Here is a 20,042-nt window from a genome sequence, read left to right on the forward strand (position 1 = left end):
AGAAAGAGAGAAAGAAAAAGAGAGGGAAAAAGAGAAACAGAAACAGAGAAAGAGAAAGAAAGCAGAGGCCTTAAATTTTTTTATATTCACAGATAGTGGCATTTATCTTTTGTTATTCAAATTGAAACTAATTACTTAAATTCTATGTCTTCAAGAAAGCACAGCAAAAAATATTTTCTCACAGATATCTGTGATGATAAGGTACAAAAAGACATTTATCTTATTTAGATCTGACTACCAGTGCATATGTATGTAGGGAGATATAAGGAATAACGGACAGTATATCTTTATGTACACATAGCGATTTTTCCCCATAATTGTTCCTTAAATCATACAGTTCCAGTGTCATAAAACACTCATTTTTTTTTTACCACTTTAACTATCTTTAAGTGTACAGTGCAGTAGTTTTAAGCATATTCACATTATAGGGCAACAGAGATCCAGGGCTTTTAAAGCCAAGAGACACACAGGTCCAGATGGCAAACTTTGTACTGAGATCTCTAGAGCAGCGTTTCTTGACACTGGCTGCACATTAGAATCCTTTTGAGAATTTTTAAAAATACTAATGCCTGAGTCTATTCTCCAGATCAATTAAATTAGAACCTCTGGGGATCCTAATGCACAGCCAGAGTTGAGAACTGCTGCCCCAAAACATCTTTAGGATCTGTTTTTATCAGGACGTCAGAGACGTGAGAGGGCCAGGTGAGGCTCGAGGTCAAGACCTCAAAGCCAGACAACTCCTCTACTGGGTCTAATCAGAAGGCAAGAACACTCTACTGATGATAGCACTGATGTAGGTGCAGTCACTTTCTTCTCTTTGCAGGTATCACATCTCTTAGATCCTTCCTAGAGACTCCCTGTTATACACAAGCTTACAAACAGCTTTGAGATAAAGAGAAAGAGAAAGATGGTGACAGAAAGAGATGAAGAAGACAAAGGAAGAGGATGGGGAGGGATGAATAGGTGGAGCACAGAGGATTTTCAGGGCAGTGTAAATAACTCTGTATGATACCATAATGATGGAGACATGTCACTATACATTTGTCCAAACCCACGGAATGTACAACACCAAGAGTGAGCCCTACTGTAAACTATGCACTGTGGATGATCATGACGTGTCAGTGTAGATCCATCAGTTATAACTAATGTAGCACTGTGGAGGGGGATGTTGATAATGGGGGAGGCTATGCATGTGTGGGGGCAGGGAGTATATGCGAAATCTCTGTATCTTCCTCTCTATTTTGCTGTGAACTGAAAACTGCTCTAAAAAATAAACTCTATATAGAAAAAGAAAAAGAAAACAGAGAGACAGAGAAGATATCAAAAAGAGAAGAGAGAGAGAGAAGCAAAGAAAGAAACAGGAACTGACAGAGACAGGGCCAAAGAAATAGCATCAGAGAGAGACCAGACAGAGACAGAGAGTCAGAGAATGAGACAGAGAAAGAGAAACAGACAGACCTAGATAGATAGACAGAGAGAGAGAGACTGAGGAAAGGGAGATGAAGCATAAAATGACTGGACAATACAAGGCTATTATGTTAAGATGGGCTGAGATGAACAGAATGGCGCCATGCGGTCACTTACAAAGCCACAGCCATCCTCGTCCAGGAAAGGGTGGGCCTGGAGCAGGGCGTTGACCACATCATTATACTGCTGGGTGGTGGGATATCTGTGCAGTGCAATGAAAAGAACATTTTTCACTTCAAGCAGCCCACACTGCCTCCTCTGAGTCTAAATTACACTCACTTTTCTTCAAATGTTTTTATATAACAATGTAGACATTCAAATATTGGGCAATGTTGGACTTATTACCAATATGTCATCCAAAATCTGAAGAGAATTCTACTCTACTCTGAAACCAGACCCTCTCCCAAAACAGCAAGTCTGCCCTGTTCTTACTCACAGCGAGCCTTCCAGATACTTAGTCATGTCGGCCTGGAGAAACTCAATGATCCGTATCCTCATGCTGTGATCAGGGCACTTCTGTTCTGCTAACAGGCATTTGACATCATAGGGAAACTCCGGTAAAACATAAGACTTAGTCCATTGTAATGTTTTATTCCTTGCAAGAATATGTTTCACATTCCTTCTGTTAAATAAAAACACACAAAGAGTGAAATTCTATTCCAAATATATACAACTTATTAATTTTCTATACCCTGAGAACTTATGATATAAACCACTTTCCAGAGGCCTAAATGTGTGGAAGTCATCAATCCATCTTCTACCCATTCATCCATCCACAAATGTCTGAGGGCTCATTAGGTTATCTCTGTTTTCTTTCCTTTTGCACACACGTAAATACTTATAGTTCTGGAAAAAATGTCATAATAATATAGACTTTAGAATAAAGCCTGAAGGTGGAAAGAATGTTAATCTATATATCTTAAAGAGGTAATATGTCATGCACAGCTCAAAACTGAACAAGATATCAAACAAAAAGAATAAGAGGCGATTCAGCAATGAGGCATACAATAAAGTCTCAGCACATGATTAAGAAAACTCTTCTTCTAATTAATTTATTCTGCTGCCGTTTATACTGAAATACAAGATCCACTTAATTTACTTGGTCTTGGCTATTTTAATAAAGTAAACTTAGTTTCTAAATTAAAAATAAGTATCAGATATTCTGATTTCATTCAGATGAAGTTTCTGCAAAATGCTGCAGAAAACTATAGTTACAGAAAGCAGAGCAGTGGTCAGCTGGGGCTGGGAGTGGGAATGGAGACTGACTGCAAAAGGGCACAAGGGAATTTTTTAGGGTGACAGAAGTGTTCCAAAATGGATTGTGATGATGGGTGCACCACTGTATAGATTTGCTGAAATTAACTAAGCTGTACACTTTAAATGGGTGAATTTTATGTTATATAAACTATACCTCAATAAGGGTGTTTATAAAATTAAGTATCAGAACTACTTTATAACCTTAAAGTTAGTGACAGATCATTACTGTGTAAAAAGAAGAATCTATAGTAAAATTTGCAAGCAACAGTTTCTCAGAGGCACTAAGTAGCTTTCAACCCATTTCACAAAAAGGATAGATTGGGATGGAATTTAAGGAATAGAGGTGAGCCAAGTGGAAGACAGAGAACAGAAAGTTTTCCTAACTCAGCTAAGTAGGTTAGTTTTCTGACACAGCCATGGAATCCTTAGGTGTCCAAACAAAATTCAGACGAGTTTTGAAAGACTAGGCTTCCTTTAGAATTTTAGGTCATATTTTGTAAGAATGCACAAGGTATAATGAAACACGGAGAATAAAGAAAAGAGGAAAATGCACTCTCTTTTTTCATGATAAGCTCTCTGTCCTTTTCCCCCGCTTTGGCAGTCACGATATCAGTGGTGAAAATATGTCCTGGCTAAAATAAGCGCACAGATAATTTAACTCTTGGTTCAATACAGCAATTCCCAACAGACAATTCACAGACAAAATCTGTGCTTCAGCCCAAACTAATGCCAAATATGTTTCTCTCTCATTTCATTCATTCAACCAAGATTTATTGCGGGTCTACTATATGGCAATTACTCTTCTACAATCCCTATTTTCTTTCCCATTCTATTGTCTTGTTTCTTTCTCCCTTATGTACTCAGACAAACGGTGTAAAGTAATGGAAAGTTTTGTTTGCTATATTTGGTATCTTCCCAAGAGTTTTAAAAGGTGATGTGACTGCTCAAGTGTTAAGCTTGGTTTCAGTACAACATCTAGCATCTATCTCCTTTTCACCAGGAGATTCAAGTAGCGAAGTCAGCTTCACGATCCCTTTAGACTTTCGAGGTTGCCATCTTTTACTCAGTACCACACTAACGGATAACTTCAATATTCCAGTGCTATAAAATAGGGCTTGGTACAATGTTTACCTTCCTGTTCTACATATTTTTTCTACATGTCTCTTCTTTTCAGCATCAGGGTAGGGACCATATAGCATGGCATTATTTCTATCAAATGCCCAGAATGTAGCTAGACATATACAGGCTCTATTGAAGCCAGATATTCAATCTTGCTCTTAATAGAGTCATCAGGCAAAATCAGAAACATCAAATTTTCCCTTTCTTTTCATTAAAGCAATTTAACAAGGTATTCTAGAAGTGACTAGAATTTAAACTATGCCAACTAATACAAGTCAAAACTAGTATTAAACAAGAAAAGGGACTCATCAGAAATTAAAAATACATTCTAACTTGGAAGCAGATAACTGCAGGCATGATTGTTTCTCAACCACAAAATAATTTTTGCATTGGATTAAAAAAATCTTTACTGTGAGGTTAAGATTATATTTAATATCTTAATTGAGATAGAGTTGGGCGGAAACCAAAAGAAGTCAGCCTAAAATAAGTGCAGGTAGCAGACAGCAATCCCACACTAAGAGGACACTAATATTTCTATTCCCACCTTAGAGCCAGCGCTCTTCAACAAAAGCCACCACAAAATAACAGATCCCTAATGCAATGGGCCTCAATCCTGGGTACACAGTAAAATCAACTGGAAAGCTTTTAAAACATGTTAATGGCTAGGATTGATCCCAGTCTAACTGAATCAGAATCTACTGCACTAAACACTCAGTTTATATGAAGAGTTTATGTTGGTAATAAAATAAAACTTATAATAAAGTTAAGCTAAGACATTTGATAATTGGCAGTATCATTATTGCGGTATGTGCTAATTGAAAAAAATTATGAGATGGAAGCGTTCATGAAAAAGCTCACTGACTCTTAAAACTTTGTCTAACTTTAATGAGTGAAAAAGAATCTAATTCTTTTGCTCCCAAAGAGTAGACAGCGTGGGGCTCACCCAGGGTAAGGAAGATAGCCTCATTAAGAACAGTTCCAGTTGAGATCCAGCTCTCTAAGGAAAAATCTCAATGCACGGAAGACAGATGTTGAGCCTTGGCAGGGAGTAAGAGGGATGCATATGTTACATGAGGGCAAGGACTATTTGTTTTACCCCCAGTATATTTAACTTTGCGTGGTAGAGTTGGTGCACAATGACTTTTGTTGAAAGAATGAACATAGTCTGCTGGAAGGAGTAGTTATCTGATCGTGGCTGAATTCAATTTGCTCTTGGCAATATTTTGAACATTTCAGTGGTTCCTTATTGCATTCACTACCCTGGTAACCCAACTCACCATTTATGCTCCAAATATGTCCCTCATATCACTCCCATCCTGCTTTTCCTTAACCTCTTGCACATTAATCTCTTACCAATCACTTTACTGAGACTGCTTTCTTGAAAGTCAGTAACCATTTCCTAATTTACAAATCCAGGACCTTTGGACAATGGCCTTTTTCAAGACCTTCCTAACTGCTTGTAGCGCTGTTGACCACTTCCTCACAGCCCTCTTTTTCTTTCTCATCTTCCTTGGCACTATTTTACTTTCCTGCCTCTCTTCGTCTCTCTCCAACAACTTCTTTGTTTTATTTGCTGACTTAATCTTCCTTTAACTTCTGTAAGAGTTTACATATGGCTTGGTTTTTGCTCCCTTAATCCTCAGTATTGATCTCTGCTTTCCCTTCAGAGAACTCATCCATCCCCAGGGCCTCAGCTCTGAACTCTATGTTGAAGGATTATAAATCTATCATCAATAATCTTCTCTTTTCCATGCTCCACCCCAGGTCTCCAAAAACTTGTACATTGTTCATCTCATACTCAACATGTCTAAAAAAATTCATAATCATTTCTTTTTTAAAGACAGTTTTCCATTTGCAATAGACTGAATTATGTCCCCCAAATTGATATATTGAAGCCCTAATCCCCAATGTGGCTGTATTAGGAAATAGGGCCTTTATGGAAATAATTAAGGTTAAATGAGGTCCTGATATGATAGGGTTAGTGTCTTTATAAGAAGAGACATTGGAGAATATACTCTCTCTCTCCACCATGGGAGGACACAGCAGAAGGTGGCCCTCTGAAAGCCAGAAGACAGCTCTCTCCAGAAACCGAATCAGCTGGCTCCTTGATCTTGGATTTTCCAGTATCCAGAACTGTGAGAAATAAATTTCTGTTGTTTAAGCCACCCAGTCTGTGGTATTTTGTATGGCAGCTTGAGCTGACCAAGACTCCATTCCAATCTCCATGTTTCTTTTCCTGTACCTCTTTCTCTTGGCAGCTCAGGCTTAACGTCGTCTTGATATCCTTTTTATCTTAATTCCTCACACCTAGGCATCATGAAAATTTCTTTACTTCTTATCTCTTGTGTTTGCCTACTTTTCCCCATGGTTCATGTTACTACATTAATCCAGGCATTCACCACTCAAATGTGGACTACTTCCATAGGCCACTAGCAGAGTTCTGCTTCTGGAATGGCCTAATTAGCTCACACTGGACCAACTATTCCATGAATAATAACCATAAGTATTGGACAAAATACAAAAAAAATTAACTGAACACACTGGAGAGTGAAAAAAAGCAGGCAGATTCTGAAGAGGAGTCCACAGAAAAGGACGACATGAAATGAGTCTTCCTTTTTCCAACTTTTGACCTGAAGGCAGGCCTCAGGCAGTGCTGCTAAAACTCTACTAGAAAACCTGCAGTCTTTCTGGACTACAGAATTAGTGGACAGAGTTTGGGGCAACCACATCTCTGGAAATGGAGAGGAGAATCCAAGAAAGGAGAGAGCTATGAGGAGAGACTACAAATTCTGTGTATAAACTGTCCAAATCACTGGCTGATCCTGAGCCACGCATGTGAACAGTCCAACTAAGAATAAAAGAACTAAATTTAGGTTAGAGCTGATACCCAAGAGACAGAGTTTTCAGTTTAGGTCCAACCAATCTTGTTGCTGCTAAAACAAACTAACCAACAAGCAACACTCTTGGGTGAATAAGAAAGAATTAAGAGTCTCCACATTGTAACACTCACAATGTCCAGTATACATTCCAAAATTGTATAACATGCAAAAAAACCACAACAACCCAGAAAAGTGTGACCCGTTCTCAAGAGTAAAGACAATTAATAGAGTGTGATGTTGAGATAATCCAGATGTTGACAAGGATATTTTTTTGAACCCTTAAAGACACAACATTTAATGATAAGCAGGGGGAGATGGGACAGTAAAGATGATTGAGAAAGACCAGCCAGAATTCTTACCAATAGAGGTAAGAGCCACGTAGATGTTGACAAGGATTTTAGAGTAGGTATCATAACGATGTTCGTTGACTTGAAGGAAAACAGGCTAGAATGATTGAAATGATAGGAAATTTTAGCAGAGAAATAGAAATTATTTAAAAAACCATACAGAAATTTTAGAAGAGAAAAATAAAACATTTGAAATTAAAAAACTGTACTGGATAGAATTAACAGCAGAATGGAGATTATACGGAAAAGAGTGGGTGAATTTGAAGGCAGAGCAATAAAAATAAGCCAATCTGAACAATAAGGAGATAAGAGATTGAAAAAAATAGGCTAATAGCTCATTTTTCTAATTCCTTGTTCTCACACTTTACCCCCTAGATAGCCAGAAAACTTTCTCCTCCTTGACCTTCTACCCAATTTTACATAAACACAGATTTCATCATGTCAGTCAGTGGAGAGGCCAGGTGGAGATGGCCAATGGCTTCCCAGGTTACTCCTTGACCTGAGACATAGCCCAGGGTCCCAATACACTAGGCTAGTCTAGTTTGACATAGTAACCACGTCCGAGAGAAAGAAGCAACTCCAGCTCTGGGCCCATGGCTCCTGGTCTGGTTGAATGACCAGAACAAATTATGCCAACTCAGAGCTGGCTATCTGGACAGGTTAAGAAAGCTCTCAACAATTCTATTCAAAAGTAAAATCTCTCTGTAACCTGCCAGCCACCCAAATTCCTATAGAAGCTCTTTCTGGGACTGGGTAGCCCTGTCATGATGATAAAATGGATGCCTGGGGGAATATCCATAAGAAAACTGTCCCCCAGAGAGAAGACAAACAAGACATACAAAGACCAAACAGAGCTGAAAGAGAAGCATATCTCATGGATAGTTGGCTCTTGCTGGCCTCCTACATTTGCCCTGATAACATAGTAAATTTTGCCCTGATTTGACAAACCCTTGGACTATCACTTTAACTGTTGTCTTCTGAATCTGTTTATTCTGAAGGACCACTCACTGGGCGTCTGTCTGTCTTTGCTCACTGGAGACTATAGAGGAGCTGAGCTGTATTTGGGCTTGTGTGATCTGATATCTATACCTCATGTATTAGCTACTTGCAATCCAAATATCCAAGAATCCAGCATTTCTAGAGACTATTCCCTGTCTGTCAAAGAATTTCAAATACCTTTTTTTCAGGTACCAAAAGATTGCTGAGATTAGACAGGAGACAATGTGGAAATTTAACTTCAAATCTAAAAGTCCCATAGTTTAAAGACCAAGAGTGTGGGAGAGCTGAAACTTCACGTTCAATACTTGACCATACTAGATGTTTTGCCTTTTGTGATTCATCATGCAAACTTCACCTTTTTTCCAATTGTTATAGGCATGATAATCTTCCTGTTTCCCAACAACATAACCCATACATTAAGTGACATGGATGATTTAGGATTCTCCTATCTCTAACAATCAGATACTGTGCATCGAACATGGTAGGCAGGCCATCAGGGACTCAGTGTACTATGTTCATCTCTTTGACCAATAGCATCTTCAGTATCTGGTCTTCCTGGGAGTAGAGTTACTGCTTCCTATTTCTAAGGGCAGCTCTGAACTAGGCCCATCCTTTAATCAGCACTTTGGGTTTCTGGAACTCTCCAAGGAGAGGAAAATAACTATGATTTGTTAACATATTTGAACATAAATACGTATGTTTGGAAGGAAAAACCTGGAACTATTCTCTGCGTTAAAATCCCATTTGGAGCTATTGAGCTTTGGCAGTTACTTTTTCCCCATGAAGGCAGATAATCTTGCTTTAGGGAGAATGTAAACTCTTGAACCTCCAGACCAGAAAGCTTCAGTGTTTCTTTATGAATCAAAGGAATCTTAAGAGTCCAAAACTGTCACTTCCAATTTAGTTGACTCTTACATTCAAAGGAATTTTTCTCATTTTCCCTTTATTCATCTCCACAAATAAAGCACATGATAGAATTTTCAGATTCTATGAGAAAAAATAAAATTCATGGCGTGTAACTTCTTAACATTAAAAACTTGAATTTCTCACACTTGATGATTAGAACAATTCATAATATGGCTCAATTTTGTGTGCTTTCTTATTATCAACTATTACCCAATGTGGATTCTCAGATCCAGCCAAGAGACAAGCCTTAAATCTCCAGAACAAACTATGTGTGTGTCAGCAATTGTTTTTCCCATTTTCTCTCCTAAGTTTCCCTCATTCTTCTAGGCTTATTGCAAGCCCCCTCTTCAGGGAAATTCCCACCCCACTCTCCTGGCTCTCAGGTGGTCTTCCTTGTCTGAACCCACCACGTGGCCTGGTCCAGTGCCAGCCCTGTGGGTACTCAACTGTGTTTTGGCTCCCTATCTGTTTTGATTTCCCTAGGTCCTTGTTGAGTGGTACAGTTCGTAACAAAAATGTTATAGAAAGGTCTAGGAATATTTGAGAGATACAGAATATTAAATGTGACATGCAATGTATAAAATATTAATGTAACATTTAATGACAGTTAAATAAAGATCGTCTTATTTCCCTAAACTCGTGTTTTCACATGTAAAATTGACATCTTTCAAAAAGGAAAGCTCTGTTAGATTAAAAACAGCCCACCCATGACAAAGGAGCCATTGACTAGCAAGGCACCAAGCCAACCTGCCGATGAAAAGAAGTGCCAGATCAATAAACTGTTAAGTTTGAGATACAAAAACTGGTGGGACAGAAATGCTAGAAAGGCAGCTCTGGGGATTGGAGTGGGGTTCTACGGACACACAAAGGGTATATAAGAATTAGACCATGGCTGTGGAGAATCACAAAAAGATCAAATACCGCCAAAACAAAACAAAACAAAACTCCCAAAGGAGTTTTCTCAGCATCTCAGCAGGCTTCAGCTGCATCCCATAAGCCTTCCTTACCAAACCAAGGGCAGAGTTCATGTCACACTCAACTGAACCCTAGTGACTTTTGGAGTCATAATAAGCTTGTGAATTGTCCCTGCTTTCCTAAACTTCAGGGCACAAATGACACCTTTATCCAAGGGCACCCACTTGGAGATAATCTGCTACCTTGAGGGACTATGATGCTTTTCTAGTCTTGGAAAATGGTATTGCTTCTGGTCCTCAAGGGAGAAGAGCAAGGGATAAGCGGAACACTCTGCTGTGAAGAACAGCCTTTCTGGCTACAGGGCTTGGTCTTCATATTTGAGGTACCCCTGGTGGTAGTACTCCTGCCAATGGAAGAGAAAACAGTGACAAATACCATGTTCTCCAGGGACTGAACTAAAAGATTGTGTCCCACAAGCCATTCTATTTTGAGATGCCATTTGCATGTTATTTTTCTCCACACTCAAGCTTGCAGACTTTATACGCTGAAGATGGTATAGATTGGGATGCCCAGTTTTATATTATCAGCTCTGAAACTAAATGACATGTAACCACAACATCATCTAAACGCTTAAATGTTTTTGGAATATAGAGGAAGAGGAAGGAAGCTAGAGGAGGTCTAGTCATCCCTTTAAAGAACTTGCTGTCGTCTTACCCTAGGACAGAAAAGGATGTTATAACACATGTCTTCAAAATAGAGACCAAACTTTACCAAACTATACATTAAGCAGAATTGTTGCTTCTGTGTTAATTATGTCAGTGCTCTGGGAATTACTTTACTTTACTTTACCTAGGCAAGACTTTCCACTGCTAGGAAAACAAAGTAAACAAGAAGTTTTGAAAAGCCCAATAAGGAGATATAAGCCAATGAACAAGGTGAGATGCCACCTCTGTAACTAGCGATCTATGTCACCACAAGACATGCATGGATGATGCAGGAATGTTATTTTGTTGCTACAGCTGATGGTACCCATCACTAATTCAGAAAATGTTTGTTCCATATTCTCAGCATTTTGATGTTTGCTTTTAATTTACATTTTATAGCTCGAAGCTTTCTCATCTGCCATTCAATCTACGACACTTCCAGAGGAATTTATTTTCTGAAATGCACATGTGAACACAATCAAGCATGAAGACAGGGTACAGATGTGGATGGCACCAGGCACTGTGCTGTGGCACAGACAAACAGACACCTCTCAGACCCTCCCTCTCCTTGGTTGCCAGTGTGAGATTCAAGGACCCAGGATCCTTTGGGGCCTGAGTAATCAAGAAAAGAAGGATAAAATAAATAAATCTTTTATTCTCTCCCATTCCCCAATTCCTCTTGCTATTGACAGACAAACAAAGATTCAGGAACTTCTGGCCTTTACCTTCAATATTTACACTTACTAGCGTGACAGTCATAAAAATAGGTCTCACAGAGCTATCATATCTGAGTCCTTCTTTTTCTTTTTTATTCCTCATTAATACATAAGAAAAAGTATTGAGACATTACTTACTCAGTTGTTGCAAAGTAGTTCAGTACTACTATTTTGTAGTTCAGAAGTATCAAAATTTGGCAGTTCAGGGTTGAGTGGATCCAGGGCAGTTTTTTTGAAATCCACCTTCGTACTACTAGACTTTTGGATCCTGTCCTCAGAGAGAACAGCATACATCCTCAGAGCATATTTTTTGGGGATATGGGGGTGGAAAAATTCTTTTTGCAAATTTAGCCAGAGTGCTGGTTTTATGTGCCTCACGGGGCAAAACCTTCAGAGATTTGTTCTTTTCCCAACCCCATATCACCTAGGTTGTGGTTTGCCAGTTCCTCCACTGTGCAGCTTCATAAAAATAAAAGTTTTCCATTTACAAGGATTCAACTAACCTGATTTATCACTGACTATCACAGTAGGCAAGGACATTCGGTGGCGCACTGAGGAATATAGAAAACAGGGCCTCTGAACAAAAATGGTGAGCCCCTCTCCTTGAAAGAGTATGTTGTGGAACTGTTCTTCAGGCTGACTGCATGGATATTTACTTATATGGAATGTTAATATGTAAAGTAGTGAGTAGAAGCCCTGGATTTAGGAGAATCTTTATTTTTTATTTTTATTTTTTGCTGAGAAAGATTCGCCCTGAGCTAACATCTGTGCCAATCTTCCTCTACTTTGTATGTGGGTCGCAGCCACGGCATGGCCACTGGCAAGTAGTGTAGGTCTGCACCTGGGAACTGAACTCAGGTGGCCAAAGCGGAGCACACTGACCTCAACCACTAGGCCAAAGGGCTGGCCCCCTTGGCTCAGGTTCTTGAAGCCCCCTCTCTTCCCTTCGTGGTACATACTCATTCATAGGACTTGTTTCCCCATTGTTTTCTATGGCCACAATCGACCTGATGTCACAGGTCTTCTGGGAGGACTGAAGCATATCCTCTTCTTGCCTGAGCCCTGGGCAGATTTCCAGACACTGCAGTTACCTGCACTTCCTGCTGCAAACCCTGCTGCTTTCACTTTGGGGCCACATGTTAGAGTTGAGACCAGAATTTTGCGAGTTTCTTTGGACCCTGCACATTGGTGCCTGGCCCGATAACAAAACAATAGCAAAACTTCACGAGCTCCTCCTCTCTGCCAGGTCTCAAGCATGTTCCACCTATTAACTCATTCTCCTATTTATTTTACAGACAAGAAATTGAGGTCGTCTTACTTGCCTAAGGTTATTCAGCTGGTAAACAGCAGAACTAGGATTTAAAACTAAGCTCTTTTTTTTTTTTTAAAGATTTTTTATTTATTTATTTTTCCCCCAAAGCCCCAGCAGATAGTTGTCTGTTATAGCTGCACATCCTTCTAGTTGCCGTATGTGGGACGCGGCCCCAGCATGGCCAGAGGAGCGGTGTGTCAGTGCGCACCTGGGATCCGAACCCGGGCCGCCGGCGGCACAGTGCGCGCACTTAACCGCCAAGCCACGGGGCCGGCCCTAAAACTAAACTCTTAACTACTTGCTTATCCTGCTTCTCCAAACTTACCAACCGTGGCCACTAGCAGACTTGGCATCCTGGTCTGATAGCTCCACTCACCCCACCCCCTCCATCTATCTGCCTTATACAGCTGTGATCGAACCACCATGTGGTGTGGTGGATCTCAAGATATCACATCTCATCCCAGCATCCTACCAGGCTCCTTCATTCTCTAACATGGTCACATATATTAGATTCGATTAATATGAGACCACAGAAAATGCTTAATACATCCGTTCCTTCATGTTATGAAAGTCTGTTGATCACCTACTCTGTGCCAGGTGCTGCAAGGGTGAATCAGACTGGTCCCTGATCCCCTTCCCCGCCCCCAGAGCTCTGCCTGTAGAGGACACAGATGTGTAGGAAATGAGAAGAGTAATCCCACAGCTAACTGGAACTTGTACTAATGGACCTGCAACCAGGCTGGTGCACTTCACCAAAACTTCTCTTTATCATGTGCTGGATAGGATGCACACCTGACTGTGGCGCCCCTCATCCGAGCTGCGTGTGTGATAGTGCCTACAAACAATACATCACGTGTGGACCCCTTGACGTTTGCCACACTGAGCACAGGCAGATGGGTAGGACCATTCTACAACATTTCACAGCAGTAGCCAGACCAAGAAAAAAAATCATCGTTAAAATAATTTTTAAATATGCATGAAACCATGGCTGATTTATAATTATGCTCAAACGCAGAAGCAAAACATCCATATACATATATTTAAAGTTCAAGCGAAGTGTTTTTCAAGTAACATTTAGGAAACCTCTACCTGTTTATCTGATTTCATGCCTTATTAGGTGCTGAAAGGGAAGCAAACAGTTTCAAACAGTGTAGATGAAAAACAAGGAATGGCATTGCAAAAAAGTCTTTCCCAAGGATCACCAACACATGTCGAGGGTGGGAGCTTATAATCCTTCCATCAAGAAAGGGCATGTCAGCAATTCAGTAAAGAGCGTGGGATCACCTATCATGGAAGAAAACAGCATTGTATCACAGCTACTGTTTCCTCAAGGCACAAAATTCATCCACTGGGACACACACATCTCTACTAGAGACGCATCAAGAGCCAAAGTCAGGTGAACGGCTTGCCTCTAGAGCCTTCTTTTTCTCCTTGTCTGCAAGTAGCCTGGATGGGAAGCACATGCTCCTTTCAGGGAACACAGGAAAAAATATCACAAGAATAATGACAGCCACCTTGTATGGTGTGATAACAGCTGGCAGGTGCTTTAATATGTTATCTCATTTGGACCTCAAAGACTACATATGCAGGTGCATGTTCCCATCCCACGTTGTGCAGAGACCACCTGGTGGGCAAGGGGAGGAGTCCGGATTCCAACCCAGGTGTGTGAGATCCAAGGCCAGCACTTGTCCCAGCATTCCTCCCCACCTCTTGAAAGCAGGTGGCTTCATGATAGCCTTGTAGCCAAACACCATCAGCTTTCTAGCCTGAAAGTGTGAGTGGCTTATAAACTCCCGGAGTTCAACTCTGTTTAAAAGTTAGCATATTTAGTGTGATTGTATCAAAAGGTCTAAAAAGAAATTGATGCTATTCAAATATTTATCCTGCCGCATGAAGATATATTCAGGCTTTCGCTGGATCACACAACCTCAGTTTAATTTAAGAACTCCTATTTAGCGTCTGTGTGCCAGAGACTGCCCAATGCTGTGTTTACAGTGACAAAAAGGATATCGTCTTTGTCCGGGAGGTGCCTCCAGTCTAAGGGGGGGACACAGACTTTAAAGTGATCAATTCCACTATCTAGTTTTACAGGTAAAGCAAGGGATATGTAAGGATACTACACACAGAAGAAGGGCTCCTTGCCTGACCTGAAATATCAATGGAGGGGCTCCTGAAAGAGAGATTTGGGGCAGAATCTTCAAGGATGATCAGGTAGGTAAGGGAAGGGAACAACACGGTCTGACACTAAAGCCATGCAATAGACCCTTAATCAACACCTGTTGAATGAATAGCACCCTAGGCAGAAGCGCAGGAGGGAGGGACCGAGGGTGGCTCCAACGATTTTAACTCACATAGCTGGATGATGGAACCAGAGAGAGGACTTGGAGAGGAGAGAATCTTCTGTCCCACCCCAATCCACAGCCCTGGATAAAGGGCAGGCCAGAGCGAAAATATTTAAAACAGGTATCCCTGCCTTGTCCTTCTTTGCCCCTGCCCACATACAGCTGATTGCCCAGGAGGGGACATCCCATCCACGCTGGACCCCTTAGTGTCTCTTCCCCACATACTGAACTAAGCAAGACTGAAAAACTGAGTCAGTTGGCTGGGACAACCTGAGCTGTTTTCAGGGAGAATTTCCCTTGGAGTTAGTGCTATGGCCAGGCAGTCGTATGCCAGCCAGTCTAAATAGGGCAGAGCAGCCATGAGGAATAGGATAAATTGGTCCTCATAGGAAGAAGCAAGGGAATGAGGCAGATGAGGGAAGCAGAACAGAGACAGAGATGGCCATCATGTGGCTCCATGAGAGAAGGAGGGACAGCTTCACCCCAGCTTCCAGCACCAGCCCCTCCACACCCGAGGACCGTACGTGTTTTGCCCTTGCATGCTGCGAAATGCTTTCCTTACAATAAACTCCTTTCTTAAGTAAGTTTGAGAGGATTTGTGTTTCTTACACCCAAACATATACTAAGGCAGGGGACATGAGTTCATTTTGGGGCATGTTTAACTCTGAGGTGCCCGTGGATAGTGATGGGCTGCAGGTGGTCATATAGATTAGGAGAGACTTGGTGATTAGAGAGAAAGATATAGGAGTATCGGCTCTGATTTCTAAACCCTCCTATTTCTCTCCATTTCTAAGCCAGCTCTGTTTTTTTCTCTCCCTTCCCAGGCTCCATGAAGAATGAGAAACACCATGAAGCACAGGGCTGTTCCTCTGACCAGCCATGTGAAAAAATGCCCTGCCAATATCACAGGACCATTATGCGGATGGAATATCATCAGAGGGCTTGGAGAAGAGAAAAGACATACAGAACTTACAGAAGGTTGCATCCTCATGCCCCACTGGCAGCAAGTAGGGAGAGGAAAGGAGTCCTAAGGAAAGTGGACTACTTCCTGGAGCAGTACTGTGTAGACGGCAGTACACTGAGTGCTTTCCACATGCTTCCACTGTGCTCAGCACTCAGCAGGCTTTATCTATTTTTAGATAATGGTCCTCACAAGAGCCCCCTGAGGAAAGCATTATTGTTATGATTCCCATTTGCAGATTTGGATACTGATTCACAGTGGTATTAGGGTCAGACCACAGGAACTAATCATTGCTCTCCCCGTCTCTACTCACACCTGGACAGTTAGAGGACTGGCTGCTTTCGGAAGCTTCATGATGGAGGGAGTAGTGAGAACTCAAGGCTTACTCCACACACCTGGAGCCACATCGAAGGAAAGCACTTGGAGTCAACAAGCACCTGTGATCAGAAAGGAGGCAATGAAGCCCCCACTAAAATGTATTGACATCTTCTGAACCATAACTCAGACCAGGAAGATTATGGGGACAAGGCTCACCTAGGATATCGCCTTCCACCTTCTTCTTCACCACCCCAGACAGGAGCCAGTGGCATGGAGGAAGATGGGCCCAAACACTGAGAGATCTCGAGGAGCTGGGGCCTTTGCACCCAGGGGTAGGCGCGTGAGGTTGTAGATGGTAGAGAAGGGAAGAGAAGAGAGAGGACAGTCCAGAGCCGAAGCCCATTTTGCAAGAGCTCCTGACCAAATGTGCGGCTTTTCCCTGCACTCCAGAGGCTGCTGGGGGCTGGTGGCCAGGTTCTGAGGCTGCTGCCGTCAGTCCCCTGAGCTCCCACTCTGAAAGCAGTAGATCCTGTGCCGACGTGAGAACAGCCCATTTGGGAAAACTAGCTAAACCATCTCTAAATCTCAGTTTTATTGATTTACAAAAAAGAGATAATAATGCCCACTTTGAGGGTCTGCTGTGTGGACTAAATGAGAGGAGAAGGTAAAGGGTCTATGAAAACTCTAAAGGACAACACCCTGGCTTGATTATTCTCCTACGCGCGCTGACATCTCTCCTTTCAGTGACAGTGCATGTAAGGAAAAGTATTTGCTCGTCACAGGCTGAAAACAATATGTATCATGAGTGATGCAGGAAGCGCACAGGCCGGGTGGCCAGGAAATGCCATATAGGCTGCTGTGACTCTCGTACCTACAGTCGCCCTCAGGGCTCTGTCCCGGTGCTACATTCCTGGGTCTGGTTCTCTAGGTCTATAGCTTTCCTTTGTTCCAATGTAGCCTATATATTGAAATAGTACACCACGTAAAATCCAGTGTAGGAATATAAGGAAATGTGCCTCCATCAGGAACAGTCAGGTTAAAACAACAACTACAAAATTCAAAATAAAAACAAAGACTCTACAGAAGGCATATTCTATAGGACACTATTCACCGAATAACTTCCATCTTTGTGGCTACTCCAATCACCCAGGACAGTTTATGACAGAGAAATCCTCTTTTTCCTTAACAACGTGTACTTGAAAGATGCATAATATCATCTCAGAACTTGATTTTTATAATACAAAAATCAGAAAATTTAACCTATGTCTTTTACAAAATATTTTCATCACTTGATAAAAAAAATTCCCTTCCAAGAAAACAAAAAGTTTCCACTTAGAAATACATTTAAATACATGAAATCTCATAAAAAGTAAAGACAAATACTATCATTTGGCTTTAAAATGTTTAGAAGTTGGCAACCCACCTCTGTTTCAGTACTCTTTGGTCAATTAGTCCATCATCAAGGTTTTTGGCTGGATAGAAAGATGGTGTCTGCTGCCCACGGTTGGCTGGACTGGAGGACTGTTCATCCCTGTCACCAAGAAAGAAGAAGGGGGTCAGAGGCAACTCAACAGGAGCCACAACTGTCTATCTCATGGTGGCTCTGAGGGTAGGGGTCAGCCCATGGTAAACACTATGATCTGTGTCCACCTCCAACCTCCACATTAGAGTCATGACTAAGAGAACCGAGAAAAGGACCCTCTGGGATCATCTCACTCAGTAGTTCATACACGCCAGGAGGTAGACTGACGCCAGTTCACAATGCTGTTTTCACCAATGAGTCATATTTATAAACGGTGTTAAGATAACCCTTTCCTTTATGAAACAATGGTGATAACAGAATGTACCTTTAGTGGTTAATCTTATTTGGCAAAAAAAAAAAAAAGGGTTAACTTTGTGTCAGATTCCCTTCTTCACTCCCTTCCATTTTGGAGAAGCTTTTATTATCTGTGAAATTTCATGATCTTAGAACCACGCTCCACTAACTCCCTCATTTTCTGAGTGATGTAACTGAAACCCAGAAGGGAAAGCAACTTTCTCACCACCACAAGCTACTCAGTAGCAGTGCCAGGAGTTGACCTCAGTTTTCCACTTTTCTGTCCAGTGATTTTTCTACCAGCTTCCACAAGGACAGCAACCAAAAAGCAACTGCAAATACACCTACCTATTACATATTCCTATCATTTGCCTAAGTCTGAATAGGATGCTAAATATCCTGGCCAGATGTGGCCTACAAATCCTTTTCAAAATAACATACCAAGCAACCATTAGCCATTATAGAAAATTTGCACTCAAGTTGAAAGCCAGCTGCAGTCTCTGATCTAGAATGCCGTGATAGATTCTTTAGAAGGGATCTTAAGCATCATTTATTCTACTCACTGCATTTTACAGTTGAAATTAAGAAAAGTCAAGCAAATCTCCAAGGTTAGATGAGTAGTTAATATCAGAACAGGGGTTTGAAATCAAGTGTCTTGATACCTAGCTTCAGGGTTCTTTCTACTACACCAAGTTTCCTATCTTTGTTAAACACTTCCTGAAAGGGTTTAATTAAATAACATAGTCTCATGACTCTTTCTATTATCATGATTCCCATGTGACAATATACTTGTCAAATGGCAAAATATTTGACAATAAGCAAATATAGTCAATAAGCATTTTAACCAAATATAACCAATAAGCCCACCTGCAATTGTAGTTTTGCATCAGAATAATGTAATGTGAATACAAGACAACACAATCCTTAAAGTGAGTCAGCTACTTACTGGGTAGAGTGAAAAGCCCCCACTCATAAGTCCCTGGACAGCCAGGGTTCCAAGTCTTCGCTATATTTGAAAATTAACAAGGTTAATAAAGCTTAATATTTAACACAAGACTATTTTGTTCTGGGAGAAAGAGGAGAGATTTTCTCAAAGATTGTGATACTCCTAACATCAGTATGAACTAACATGGAATGAGGCACTGTATTACTTTTCACAACCTACAGAAGAAGCAACAGGAATGTCAACATTTAATATAATCAATCAAAGTCAGTGGTAGAACCAGGAATGAAGCCCAGACTTCCTGGCAGCCCAGCTAGTTCTCATTTACTAGAGAACATTATACACTGATTTGCAGTGGAAACAAGGCTGTCTGTTTTCTTCCAAGCTGTGCCTAAGGCAACATCAAGATTCCAGTCAACTGAAGGGAACTTCCAGCTCAAGAGTCTGACCCATCCAAGAATGCTGGGAAATTACTTTGCACTCTATTTGAGATTCACACCCTCCCTTTGCTGGAAAGAAGTAAAAGTGTGCAATGAGAACTTCATCACAAGATATATTGAAGATCCTGCTTTCACATAGATATGTCAAAACAGTGTTGAGGAGAAATCCTTCAAATAAATCAGATGGTAGAATCTCCAAATCAAGTGTGGACCATCCCTTCAAGCCTACCTGTCCCCCTCCATGTCCCAAATATCCAAATATTCTAGAAATCAAATGACTTAAGCCAGGTCTCTCTAATGTTGTATTGCTTATCAAAGAGCAGGCAGAAATATGTATTGTTACAGATACAATCTGAAAAAACTAAAGTAAAAACATAGAATGGATTTCATCCAACATCTTAATCTTATTTTAAAAATTAATGAATAATTGGTCTGCAGTAATTATTTAACCTTAGAAACCTTGCAAAAAGCCTCAAATATGGAAAAACCAAATCAAAATGCCTGAGACAATCCTGGGGCATAGATTTGTAAAGCGAAAATTTTAATTTTATAATTCCTGTTATCATTTCTTTTCATTGCAGAAGTCAGTGATAAAAAAACA

General features: G+C 40.9%; 1 protein-coding gene across 1 annotated transcript in view; it reads right to left on the reverse strand.

Annotated features, from left to right (window-relative positions):
* SAMD3 (sterile alpha motif domain containing 3) overlaps positions 1 to 20,042 on the reverse strand; it is a 50,990-nt gene that overhangs the window by 29,302 nt on the left and 1,646 nt on the right. The window contains exons 3-5 of the mRNA XM_087444091.1: positions 17,666 to 17,773; positions 1,904 to 2,089; positions 1,585 to 1,669 (exon numbers count right to left, since the gene is read on the reverse strand). Coding sequence (XP_087300217.1) covers positions 1,585 to 1,669; positions 1,904 to 2,089; positions 17,666 to 17,773 — 379 coding nt within the window. The remainder of the gene's footprint in view (positions 1 to 1,584; positions 1,670 to 1,903; positions 2,090 to 17,665; positions 17,774 to 20,042) is intronic.

Source organism: Ceratotherium simum, chromosome 19 (assembly GCF_057802395.1).
Source record: "Ceratotherium simum simum isolate JZ-2026a chromosome 19, ASM5780239v1, whole genome shotgun sequence".
NCBI lineage: Eukaryota > Metazoa > Chordata > Mammalia > Perissodactyla > Rhinocerotidae > Ceratotherium > Ceratotherium simum.